The sequence below is a fragment of the Neodiprion fabricii genome, chromosome 1, assembly GCF_021155785.1.
Source record: "Neodiprion fabricii isolate iyNeoFabr1 chromosome 1, iyNeoFabr1.1, whole genome shotgun sequence".
Lineage (NCBI taxonomy): Eukaryota > Metazoa > Arthropoda > Insecta > Hymenoptera > Diprionidae > Neodiprion > Neodiprion fabricii.
This window is the reverse complement of record NC_060239.1, coordinates 19,370,568-19,384,445: the sequence shown is the minus strand read 5'-3', so window position 1 is coordinate 19,384,445 and position 13,878 is coordinate 19,370,568. Positions and strand designations below refer to the sequence as shown.

The following is a 13,878-nucleotide window of genomic DNA, read 5'->3' as shown; positions in this document are numbered from 1 at the left end:
CGATATTGAAAATTACAGACAGTACAGAAATAAACTGACAGAATCAATTAAGAAAGCGAGATATGAGCACTTCATCAAGAAAATTGAGAAAAACAAAACAGACCAAAAAAATATCTGGAACGTAGTTAATGAGTTCATGCAAAGGAAAAACAACAAAAAAAAACGAATACTTAGAATTACTCAAAGAAGATGGAACTAAAACTCAAGATGGAAAAGACAGAGCGAATCTTTTCAATGACTACTTTGCAAATGTAGGGAAAAATCTAGCATCAAAATTAAGAAAAAGGAATTTTCGAGTCACGGTATCAAAAAAATCGCAGACACTTTTTACCTACACCCTGTATCTGAAATTGAAATTTACAAGGAAATCATGAAACTAAAAGACTCCAAATATCCAGGGCATGACAACATAAGCTCAAAATGCCTAAAAACTGTCGGGGATTTAATTGCCGATATCCACTTTGCCCTGTAACTCATATATAAGATTATCACTTTTTTTTTGGTTTTTTGTCCGTTTTCGGCTCAATTTGTCAAAAAACAGGTTAAGCTGTTATTTTGAGGGAATCATACAGTATTAGCAACTAATCGATAAACCACAAAACATACGAGATATTTCACCTTGATTTGTTTTTAATACATTCTGAGTAATTTTGTTTTTCTGTTGTTTTAGACGGTATAAAAATACAAAAGGAAGACGAATCACGCTCAATGGAGTGAAGATAGTATGGTGTTTGCGATAGCAGACTGCAACTCTGGTATTCCCGTGAAAACGACGGCAAAAAAGTATGGTTTACCTTATGTTACTCTCTATAGGCATTGGAAAAAAGGCAGCTCAACTGCTTAGCTTGGACGTTTTCGTAAAATTTTCAACGATCAACAGGAAGACGATCTTCAAACATATTTGCAAGAGATGGACAGTATGTTTTATGGGTTAACCCGAGAAGATTTCAAAGCGATGGTTTTCGCTTACGCAAAAAAGAATAATCTCACATACCCGCCAAGTTGGGACAAAAGTGAAAAGGCTGGTGATGATTGGCTAGCAGGATTTATGAGCCGAAATCCACAAATTACTCTCAGAGTTCCTGAAGCAACGTCAATTGGCAGAATTAAAGGATTCAATCTTCCTCAAGCTTATTTTAGTCCAAAAGAAGTAAGACCGCTTCCAACTGCACACGTTCCTTTAGGTACCCGCAAAAGAATGATTAATAAGTCTGAGGTGCAAGTACACCTGTGAAGGTATAGAAAAGTCAAATTTGTCAAAGTAAACACTAAAGTAAAAGAAGACATAAAAAAATTAAATACCAAACAAAAGACAAAGAAAAAGGCGACAACGACCAAAGATATTAAAAATAAAAAACGTAAGGTTCATGGTAAAGAAAATGAAGCAGATTGTGTGTGCTATTTTTGAGGAAAACATTACATAGAAGTAAACAAAAAACCTGTTGATGACTGGATTCAGTGCAATTCCTGTAAACAATGGAGTCACGAAAAATGCACAGCATATGAAGGACAGGGCCAATGTGTTTGTGACGTCTGCGCTGATAAATAAAAGCTTTGACGGGTTGGGGAGGCTGTTTAGAGATCTTATATTGATGTCTGTATGCCTTAGTCGCCTCGTACGACATCCACGAGAAGAGATGGAGTGATCCTCATGTATTTTACTCTGCCGGAACCACACGGCTACTTGTATTTACTTTGCCCTAATGCCCTATCCACTTTACCCGGTGCTCTGGGCAAAGTGCATAGCAGCATACCTTCCAATATTATTTATAATTATAATTAAAATACTGATGTTGGCATATTTTTGTTGATTATATTAAAAACTTTAATAAAGACTAATTCATATAGATTATTTGTTTTATTTTTATATCTGTTGGTTTCTTTTTCTATAACTCATCAAACGTTAAGGTGTTCACTTTGCCCGGACTTCCTATATTCATTGACCTGGCAAAGGCCTTTGACACTCTAGGCCATGAAATTTTACTCAAGAAATTAGAACTAATAGGAATTAGAGGCGTGCCTCACGCTCTAATAAAAAGCTATCTTGAAGGAAGAGAGCAAGTAGTTAAAATTGTAAACACTCTAAGCAAACATAAAATCATGGAATATGGGGTACCGCAGGGAACCGTAATTGGACCACTGCTCTTCATACTTTACTTGAATGACCTCTATAATCTCAACTGCTCTGGTAAAATCTACACTTTTGCTGATGATACCTCCATTATTTTTGAAGATCAAACATGGGATAAACTAAGAGAAAATGTAGAAAAAGAGGTGCCAAAAATCTATGAATGGTTTGCAAATAACTCCTTAACAGTGAATGTAACAAAAACTCAAGCTATGTTATACGGTTCTCTCAAATCATCTATACCAACCTGGGAAAAGATATCTTTCAAACATGAGCTAAACAACCTTGATATACAAGTCACTGAAAAAACTAAATACTTAGGAGTGATAATCGATAGCCATCTCCGTTGGGACCATCATGTCGACGGTTTATGTAAAACATTAAGATATTTACCATTTATATTCGCTAAAATGAGAAATGTTTTCCACGAAAAAATACTTGCTACATGCTTATACCATGCGCTTTTCATTTCGATACTGAGATATGGAATCTTACTGTGGGGAGGAATGAACAAAACCACGATAAAACAAGTAGAAGTCATCGAGAAAAGGGTTCTAAAAATAATCTCCAACAAGCCAAAAAGATACTCCTCTGAACAACTACTCAAGGAATCAAAACACTTGACAATTAAAGAAACTTTTGCCTTGAAAACAATCCTGTACCTGAGTACTGAGGGAATCGAAAAAGAACCTGCAAATGAATCCAAAAGAACTACAAAACGAACTGCAGCTCAACAATTGAGAATTCTATTAAGGCGTAAAACCATAGGACAAAAAAGCTATGAATACATAGGTCTAAAAATTATCAACTCCATGCCAACCGCACTCCGAATCAAACTGCTCAACTGTGAAACCAGATTGAAGAAGAAAGTGACAACGGAAATCGTAAATTGGTTCAAAACTACAGACGTTGAAGCATTACTCAAAAATGAAATTTAAATAATCTAAAATCCTAGTATTATTGTTAACTATTAAAACTTACGAACATTTTTGTTATTATCCTTGTGTTAAATCTTGTTAGATTTCTACTTTTTTCATATTATATTTTTTATTTTTTTATTTGATATTTTTATTTTCTATTTTTATATATACTTGATGTATATTCGTTTTTATATATATATATATATATATATAAAATATCAATCCTCGTATGCTCCTGAACATAAATAGATATACATCAGCGCTGAAGGGGACAGGATTTGACAGTGCAGAAGCGGTTAAAGCAAAAGCGACGGAGGTTTTCAACCAGCTGACAGAAGAGGACTTCCAGCACTGCTTTCAATAATGCAAGCGTTGTATGGAGCGGTGTAAGGATCGCCAAAGGGAGTACATTGAAGGCAATAAAACTTCTGTTGTAATTGGTGACGAATAAAAAGTGTTATAACTTCAGTCTGGTCATTTAATAGCCACACCTGGTACTTCACTTCAATAAAGTAAAAAATTACAATTACAATCTTAGTTACCTCAGAAATACAAACAATAATTTGTAATAATAAAGAAATTGCAATGTGGATCATCTAAATTTATTGTTACCAAAATAATGTTTATGTATCTTTACTATGTGATGAATAAAAAAAAAATTGATTGCACAATGTTTTGCGATCCAAATATACAACAATTTCTGACTTACCTATTATTTTTCTTCAAATTTCAAGTACAATTTGTGACCAGGATATCTAGGACAAGATCTCAAATAAAATACGATCTAGGATCTCAAATAAAATTACAATTGAGATCTAACAAAAATCATAGAAAATATCTGATATGAGAACTCGTAAAAGATCTCATATAAAGGCTCAGTTCGAAATTCGTTACTGAGATCTGATGTAAACACGTGCGGAAACTCATATGAGGTAATATCAGATCTGATGTCAGATCTCATATTCTCTCACGTAACTTCTCACATGACATCTTACATCAGATCTCATGCCTCGATTTTTAGTAGGGATATCAGTGAATAGCAGAGATGTAATTATCTTGACTGTATTTCCTGTTAGTAGAAAAAAATTTCATTGTCATTTCTAATATATGAAATCATAGAAATGATTGAATAAACAGTTCCCACATACCTGCTTCGTTTTTTCCAAGCACCCAACATTTAATCCGATTTCTTATTTTCATCGAATATAACGAATTTTCAAAGCGCATAAGCATTAAATTCCGACCGTTCTTTGTAGAATTGACTTTCCGACCCAATAACAAATGCTTCCTGAACCTTTCCGCGTCACTATATCAATTATTTGAGATTCTAACCTCAAAAATTCGTATCAACTACAGGCTGCAAGAACAGCCGATGAATCTCGCGCATGCGCAGTTGATTTCTAAGTTTTAAGAGATTGTCCTGGTATGTGTACGTAAAGCATTTTTACTACCCGCCTAGAAAAGTCAGTTTGCCCCAAGATAATAACGCTCATGTCCCTATATTTCCTGGACTATTAATTCATACTGAGTCTGCGCCTTCTGTCCCCCCTCCCCTGCCCCTCTGGTGGTGCAGATGATTTGGTATTAGCACGAAAAAGAGTGCGATGAAAACATCGACAGACGATATTCCACCGAAATTTATCATTTCTATCGCACGTCCCACGACGCACACCTTTTTTTTGGATATTACGAGGTAATACGTGAGTAACACAACGAACTTGATAATTACATGTACAGAGTGCAGTTAAGTATCAACTTTAAGTAGGCTTACCTTCTGTGCGGTAGCCAACATATTTGAGGACACCAGCATTTTGATATAAATTGGGGACGGCTGCAGCCATCCTCTGGAAACGTCGATAATCCATATAGGTCTTGAGATGCTTAAAAAATAAAAAATGTGTTGAATATTTTCCCTTATTTTATCCAAATTAGGTAAATCTATCACTTCACACTTCGTACCTGGTTGATGTCACCTACAGTTACCTATGATAGCAATGGCTGGACTTGAACAGTATTGCCAATAGGGAGATTAGAGTATAGTAGTGTTACGTTCTGAGAGGAACGTTTCGAGTCGATTCTGCTTCGCTGCGTGATTTAAATTATTTTCCTGACTTACGTAGTTGGTACATGTAAATCTCGGGAATCCGCGGATCAGCTCCTCAGATCTTCTCGGTCAATTCGGCTACAATTCTGAGAATTTGTTAGGTAAGGCTCGTGCCAACCATCACTACGCGTGATTGAAATAATTATTTATAACAAAACTTGGGTTAACTACACATTTATTAACAATCTCCTTCTAGTTCTCAATGGTACCCAGGTAGTATCTCATGCGCCGTCAGATCATGCAAGATCTTGATCGGCAGCGCCATGCGGCAGAATAATGCTGTATGGCGACGCAAAACAAGCGAGCATTTGCTTTTCTTAAACACCAGGGCGCGCTACTTTCGGCTAAAGTGCTGCCTCTATATTTAGTGCACGGTCCCTATGGGACTGTCAAACAGAGCTTGCGGCAGCATTCATGCGACGTCTGCCGCAATTATGTTCTTCGTACTTCGCAAGCTTCCCGCACGTGCACGCAGGATGCTTATTGGGAAATCTGCCGGGGGCGTGGCTTCTCCTTGCGGCAGAAGCAGTAACTATTCTAAAACGCATTTTTAAATCAGCTTTCGTGTTCTTATGTGAAAGCGTGTATTTATCTACAGTTATTAAACTCGAATTTTCAAAAAAAATTCAATAAAATATGAAATTTTCAATACAAGGAATTTGTGAGTTTGCAAATACTCAGCCTAGTCATAAAAATTTTATTGGTGGTGAAGATATACTTGATGCGGGACATCTAATGAAATGTGGCCTACAGCAATCAGATACTAGTTGTGATAATGAGTATAAAATAATTGCATTCTGTCTCCAAACTTCTCGTTTAAAAGATCCACCGCATGAAATTGTGGGTGCAATATCGCAATTTTGGCTGCAATGAAAAATAAAATTTAATGTTTATTGTTTTTTATTTTTTCTGACAAATATTACACGACAAAAAATTTCGTTTGATATTGATGATAAACAAATAATTATGAAATGAAATTCTATAGGTAATTACTTACATGTTGGTATGAAGTCATTTTTGGTGAAATGTAATGAAAACACTTTTTTTGACTGTGTAACCTCATTCCCAATTTTCAATGCTTTTATCCAAGCTAATCGACGATCAATTACTTCATCTTCACCAAATTTATTTTTGATCACTGCAAAACTAGAATTTGCCGAAGGAAAAGTGTAAAATCGAACTGTATTGTTCTTACTAGACTTGCTATTACACCCATACACGCAGCAGAAAGTTTTATTTTTATTTTCTCGTGGTGGAAACTCCATGATTAAATTTTTTGATCAAATATTGAAATTTAAGATGTTTTTAAGTAATAACTAAGCTCATAGATAATAATTGATTACTTAATATTTAAAAAAAAGTTTAACACTTTTAAACTACATTTCTCACATATTATATTTGATATCAGCAGTTTAAGCTTGACCTGCATAGAGTAGTTTATATTTGATCCGTCAGGTAGCGTATCTGAGTGGATGATTTCCCAATACCCTATACCTATATTACATACAATAACAGCGGGAACCGGGGAAGCTTGGGCTTCCCAGGAAAACGTGTAAATATATAGTCGACGAAATTTAACAGCCGTAAGACATACACGTGCTGGAAGGAAAACATAAAGAAATACATTACCTCATTTCACAGGGTAAGTGTTGTTTCAAATTATCTTTCAAAATTAATGCACATATGGAGACCTGTATGTTGTGTCCAAATGTTGTCATATAATACAATATTACCTATATTAGCTCACTTTTTAAGCTAAATTTTTGGCCATTGCTATTACTTTTACGTACAAAAGTGATATTTCGTCTAATTTAAAGTCACGTAATTCTCAGAGATTCGTATTTGTTGCCTCTACTATAACTATATGCAATATTATTAATAATTTCTGTAGCTTGTCTATATACATGCTTGAATCATGATTAGGCTGAAACGAAACCCCTTTAGTCAACTCATACAAAGGCAACCGCGTAATCGTTTGAATGACTAGAATGGCGAGGCATGCCGATGCTAATCCTTATTTACGTTGCAATATCGTCAATAATGATAGTTCTGAGGAAATATCTTTGAATAATGGAAACGTTGTAGCATCTATTTTACCAAATGACAGTCCTCCTTACGAACCGCAAAGTTCAGTTACGTGGAATAACTTAGCTCGCGAGGCGAAAGATAATTCTTCCGAACATGGGTGTTCAAATTCAGATGCTATCTGTGAAGACGATAGTAACAGTCAGTCTATGGGTGAAGAAAGCAGTAATCGATTAAAAAATTGCTTTCGAATACAGTTAGCTGATTGTTTTATTGAGAATAACATGGACAATGTTCAGGCGAACTCAATACTTACAGTTCTCAGATCACATTGCTGTTTGGCTTCTCGTCCAGAAGATGTAAGAATATTGATTGGGACTTGCAATCGTCGCGTTGAATTGATTGATGTTGAACCCGGAAAATATTGGCATGTAAGTTTGTTGCTGGAATTTTAAAAGAACTTTCCAAACACACATATGCCATACCTAATATCTTAGAAATCGATGTTAGTACTGGTGGAGCTGCTGGCGCAAAAGACTGTTCAACTCAGTATTGGCCTATCCAGTTCTGAATAATAAATATTCCTGATAGCTCTATACTTATCGCAGGTGTCTATTATGGGAAGGGTAAGCCGAAAGATCCGAACAATTTCTTTAAAATGTTCACAAATGAAGTCCAAGAGGTTTTCGCCAGCGGTGGTATCCACTTCAAGAATCATTTAGTAAAAATAAAGTTCAGATGCTTCATAGCTGATGCTCCGGATTGATTCCTTGGAGGTATTCCAAGAGTTTGAAGAAGATCCTGAAAGACAACGATTTTTAGTAAGCATTGTAGTTTTATCATAGCACCCGATAGTGTATTTTTTCTCGGGTGGTAACTAATTTCAGTGACGTTTATTGCAAGTTTAAAAACAAGTGATATGGATTTCAGAGATACTATCTTATTAACGTTGGTGGTGTCACAGCTAGAGATGCTCTCAACTAATTTCTGAAGGAAGCCATGACGGATAGCCTGACACAAAAATTCTCTTGGACTGGAAAGTCTGTTTCAGATAAAGAGAATCTCCGACCGTTATTTAATACCTGTATCGGAAAGGTATTTTTTGGTGTGTATGACTAAGATTATCGTTATTGACTGACAATACGTTACCCTATATTCAATGCAAGGTTTCGATGATTGTTTGCACAGATCCCTTACGTGAGTGTCGAACAATACCACAGCCACATGATTGTACAGAATTTGCGAGACTGATGCAAGAGGCAATTCGGGGCGCACAAAAAACATTGCGGGATGCAAAATGACGGGCCAATCGCTCTGTCCATGTGGAGGGTCGCAGACAAAAATATATGACTGAAATGGCTCATCGTTACAAGGTTGAACACCCAGGACAATGACACTGCGGAATAAGAGACCCACAATTTGCCTATTAAAGATCCTACGCGTATTCAAACATACGTACCTACGTACTTTGTTTGACTAAGAAATATTTTAGTACACATAGCTGTGATGTTAGTTTTTATGTTTATGCTCAAGCATAGTATTTATAATTGGTACTGCAGCTGTGATATCCACAAGTGGCATGTAACTATATGTTTTCCAATGAAACATCATACCTATATCAACAAATGTGGCGGGTTTGTACTAACATAGCTATAAAATAGCTAACATTTAGATACTGTAGACGCTTTTGGTATCTGGTATAAATTTTAGTCCTCTAACATTTATATAAAGTATTAATTTTTATTTTTTGATTTCAAATACTTCATTATTATCTACTCTTCTACTCATTTGATATCAGTTTATCAATACTATTATAAACTGTAGTTAATAATTTTAAGCTACTACGTATAAAAAAGTAACTAAAGACATATTTATATTAATAACTGTACAACGGTAGAAGAGACCCTCTCTTCTAGTCTTGTTGCAGACATAGATTTGTAAGTCAGTGTTTTTTTTTGTTCATTTTTGCTCGCGAGTAACTGTAATACTTTTATAACTAATTATCTTTAAGTAAAAGTAAAATATATGCAAACTTATATTATACCTATAGATATATATGGGTGTAATATATCATATATTTTACTATAGCCGCATATTAATAATATAAAATATTAATATTATTATAATTATATAGTGTAACGATTATAGTCAACGAATGACCTGCCATGTTCTGTGATTTTGAACATTATATTTGAAATAAATGAGAAAGTCTTACAATGTATAGTTTTTTTTTTTTGCCAATGAGAACCCGTGCATTCTGCTCTTCGTGAATACCGACAGACCCTTCGAGAATCATGCATGATCTGCAGCAAGCTTCTGTCGAAAGCACACATGCGCACGTCATCTTACAACTGCGGAAACAGGCAGATAGTGGTCTGCCGCCAGAGCCATGCACGCGCTACGTGACGACCATAACGTGAACTTGCGACAGAATGCTACCTGGGTAGGTTTACAATTGTGGTACCAACTGATGTTAATCACTATCGCAATGACAAACTATTAATGTGTCTCGGAGGTTCTGAATTACTTATAATGTGATTTGATTCTAGGATTTCGGTGAGGTTCTGATCTGTTGTCTATGATGTCTCAAGTTCTTCTGTACTTTTCTGTTCTCTGAAAGGATTGACTTGGAGGGAAAGTAGGAAGAGTTCAAAAGGAGTCGCGGTCTCTCGCGGATCTCGGATGATTGGTTAAGGATGATCATATAATTGGGGGTAAGGTTTTTGATTAGTACATGAGATCTCGGTGGAGGATTAGCGCGAGGTGGTTGGTTTAGGGAAGCAAGCGGCGAAGCGCTAATTGGTCTTATCGTCATTAAAATGAAGGCGCTATCCTGAATTCCGAGAATAAGGGTTTCTTTCTCTGTGAGCTATCCATGATTTCTCTTCCCCCGTTTCCGGTGTTTAGTCTACTCGATTATCTTAACTATTGCAGCTGTTTATTACTTTGGGTTATTGCGGTTGAGATCGTGAATCAAAGATTTTATGTGAAAGCTAATATTGAAAGGTATAACGGTTAAATGGGAAAAAATATATATACCATATATGTCATGAACTTGACTAATGAAATAACGGTTAATCTCGCGTATGAGAACTATCGATATAAGAATTTGGACGTTACGATGGTAAATATGTGTATTGGTATTAATCTACGACTATTGGTAAGAGTACGTAAGGCTTTCTTATGGTAACTGCACGCTGGTCAGGTAGGGCGCAGAGAGGGTGCCGCCGTGGATACCGGCTGGCACGTAACAGTACCAATATCAGGCAGGTGTCGCAGAAAAACTAAAACGGATAAGGAAGTTAGTAAAGTTTTTACCCACCAAGCAGCGTGGCGGTCACGGTTTTACTGTGTAATGCCAGGCTCTTCAAATTAATATTAAATTTTTTTCAGTTTTTTATCACAATCTCGTCCACTGTTACAGTATCCTTAAATAACACAACACCGAACCATTACCAGGTAGCATTTCATGTAGCATCCGATTATGCAAGACCGTGTTCGGCAGCACTTTGCGGCAGAATTATGCATTGTTGATGCATGTTTCGACAGAACAGATGATCTTACAGATAAATCATACGGGTCTGTCCAGCCCCCTGACACATACTGCTAAAAGTGGTTCGCAAAATGTCCCTCGATTCTGCCGCCAATTTCCACCACCAGTGACGCTAGTAGTTACCTGACGAGCTTGCGCGCGGTCAGTGAGGGCAGCGAGCGTGTCAGAAGTCTACTAGCGCCACGTAGAGGAAGTAAAAAACGGGGACAAGACGCGTACAATTTTTTAGTATACGAGCACTCTTGAGTGTCAGGTGACTGGGTCTGTCGAATGTCACTCGCTACAATATATGTATATATGTATATTGGGGTGGTTTTTTAAAAAAAATTTTTTTTTTCCTACGTAATTTCGAAAAAGTTAGTTTTGAGCCTCAAACGAAGCCTCCTGAAACCGGAGCACGGTGGCTTAATTCTAAAAGGTGACGCAGCCGGTATGAATTTTTCCCATTTGATTAACACAGGATGAGGGCTATGCAAACACTCTGATCGGGATATCGCGGAAACTATCCAAGTTACGGAGCCGTTTTTTTTTTTCATTTTGTAGGTAATAAAATTTTCTATAACAAAGTTATACGCCCTTTTACCACCAAAATCGCCGTTTTGCCGAACGGTAACAAGCATCTTTATTCATTTATTCGATGAACTTAACTTTGAACGTTCGTATCGACTACAAGATGAATATTTAGCTGGATAGTAGTATCGACCTTTTTTATATATATATTTATATATATATGTGTGTGTGTGTGTGTGTGTGAATTATATTTGTGTGCCAAATTTGGCAGCAAACGGCGGGGAACACGCAACTGATGCATGTTTTCACTTCCCATATGAACCGATTATTATATACATCACCTCATAATATTTTATGCGGTAAGTACAGTTTTGTAGTTATATTTTGTGAGTTCAGATGCGTTTGTTATAGAGATCCGACTGCTTTCATACATCCATGTAGATACTTGTATCCTTATTTTTCCATTGGTAAGCCTTAGGTTATATTTTTCTGACGATATTATTCTTCCCACGCACTTTATAAGAACATATGTGTTACGGCCGATTTGAATATCACGTCTATTTGTCCACCTTAATTTCGTTTGGCGTTGCAAGCGATGTAGGACCTTTGCCGCTCCGCGAACTAGACCCTGTTTTTGTATTCAAGTGTTGTTAGCCAATAAAAGCACCTTTAATGTCAAAAAAGTGTTGAGAACATCACTGTGCCAACAGAAATCACTCCCCTCCCAATCTATGGATACGCGTCCGATAGTTTAACCTAACGAGAGCGGTTATGCCTGGCTGAAATCTTCAGCAGGCGGCCGCACATACAATATATATTCATTTCGATTTATGATTTACGGAAATTTTTGACCTTACTATCAATAGTCTATTAACAGTTATGCTATCAATAGTCGTAAATTATTGAATTCCTTCATATCATCCGTGTTATTTGGATATTTTTTTTCATTTATTATTTCGAAGTGCTTTAAGATGACCGATAGGGTCTAGTCTGGAATTATTTTAGTGCTCAAATTAGATTGTTCGATCAATCTGGTGCGATCACCTCTTGGGCATTTTTCAGGATCTACAACTGCCTATACCCTCTGAAGTCTTTGTGAACATTCTTTTCACCCACTCTACTTATCCACGCGCATCTACGCAGTGAAAGTGATCAGCTGGCGTTTCAAGCAGGTGGCGGCCCCTGGCTCGCTCATCCTCGATATTTCGACAACTTGTACTTCGAAAACTTCGTTTGCATCAACTCGAGTCGAACGAATACCTTCGAACTGCGGCTATTAACAGATATTGGTCTCAGTTGGAGTTGGAAAGCGATAGGAGAGGCAGGCTACTCCTCTCCTGACTCCCTGTTTTGATCTCCGCAAGGTTTGTCCTGTCTTGTTGATTGTTGTAAATCCTCTGGTTTCTTCCCTTCCAGTTTGTTTATTTCGGCGCTCTGCTTTTCCTTCTCTTTCTTCTCTTTCCTATCGTTATGCCTGATAAGTTATCAACACCGGTCTCGAAAAGAGGCAGGGATCTCTCTGACGAGGCCCCTGGCGATTCTAATTCCCCTCTGAACAAAATTAGAGGGGCTGATCAACTGACCCCCTGGGTGCCCTCATTGAGGGTCTACAGTAATAGGTACATACAGAGTGACCTCCCGCCATACCTGTTGCAGGTTTATGATAAAAACGGCTGAAGTGCGGGCAAGATTCATGCTATAAGTTTTGTCAAGTTGCTAAAGAATAATAGACTCTTTAAGGGTATTTCTATTATCAAGGCGTCAGGCACCAACCGTTATAACCTTTTTTTTGACAATGTTGAGGACGCAGATTTTTTCGTTGGGCAAGGAACTGCAACATGTAATCCGGCTTGAGGAGCTTATGTTTCCGATGGGTGCATCTACAAAATAGGTCTAATTGAAGGTGTAGACCCTTCTCTCTTTGAGGAGGAGATTCGGGAGACCATCACCGTACTAGGTCAATCCAGTTCTGAAGTCTCACACATCGAGAGAATCCCGTGGGTATTTCGCTCCTCGGATGGAAGTCTTGAACAGGAGAACTCGACGCCGGTTAAATGCTTTTTTCACAGCTCGGCTCTCCCGGACAACGTTGCCATATATTTCAACACCAGGGACATAATACCATATTCACTATCTGTGAAAATGTGCCGAGATTGTCTTCGATTTGGTCACGTACAATCGCAATGTCAAGGCAAGACTAAATGTAATAACTGTGGCGGATTGCACCACGAATCATCCTGCCAGAAGCCAAGTTCAACTTATAACTTTGACTGTACAAGCTATCAGGGCAATCATAAAGCGTCAGATAGGGACTGCCCGGCTTATTGCAAGGAAAAGGAACTCATTCGAGCCAAGTTTTCTGTAGAAGCGGCAGCTTCCAAGGCCAATCGTCCCTTCACCGTTCAGATTCCCTCATTGAACAGAAACGATTTTCCGCCGTTATCCCCCGCCAAGAATAACGACTCTTGGTGTATGCCATCTACATCCTCACCGGCAATTACTTCCTATATCAATCGGAGCTCCAGACTAACGACGTCTAACTTCTCCGGACAGGCTAACTCCCTTCCGATCTCAGACTCTCACCTATCAGATCCTACTCTCTTCTTGGGTAATACAGATTACTCGACTACTTTGATCT

The 13,878-nt window shown here is 37.4% G+C and overlaps 1 protein-coding gene and 2 long non-coding RNA genes across 5 annotated transcripts in view; 1 reads left to right on the top strand and 2 right to left on the bottom strand.

The window, feature by feature from the left end:
* Window positions 1-5,022, bottom strand: part of LOC124176478 (DNA mismatch repair protein MutL-like) — a 73,109-nt gene extending 68,087 nt beyond the window's left edge. The window contains exons 1-2 of the mRNA XM_046557871.1: window positions 5,008-5,022; window positions 4,820-4,892 (exon numbers count right to left, since the gene is read on the bottom strand). Of these exons, the coding sequence (XP_046413827.1) occupies window positions 4,820-4,889 (70 nt within the window). The 5' untranslated portion in view covers window positions 4,890-4,892; window positions 5,008-5,022. The remainder of the gene's footprint in view (window positions 1-4,819; window positions 4,893-5,007) is intronic.
* A 1,648-nt stretch (window positions 5,023-6,670) lies between these two features.
* LOC124182517 lies at window positions 6,671-8,903 on the top strand. Of its 3 annotated transcripts, none has more exons than XR_006870789.1 (5): window positions 6,671-6,794; window positions 7,503-7,608; window positions 7,786-7,998; window positions 8,108-8,282; window positions 8,366-8,903. It is a non-coding gene; the product is annotated as an uncharacterized LOC124182517 (long non-coding RNA). The 3 variants fall into 3 exon arrangements; XR_006870788.1 differs by having other exon boundaries at window positions 7,496-7,608; XR_006870787.1 differs by lacking the exon at window positions 6,671-6,794 and having other exon boundaries at window positions 7,352-7,608.
* LOC124182523 lies at window positions 7,217-7,799 on the bottom strand. The gene is made up of 3 exons (XR_006870797.1): window positions 7,663-7,799; window positions 7,494-7,555; window positions 7,217-7,358 (listed from the first exon to the last, which is right to left on the bottom strand). It is a non-coding gene; the product is annotated as an uncharacterized LOC124182523 (long non-coding RNA).
* Window positions 8,904-13,878: the final 4,975 nt, after the last annotated feature.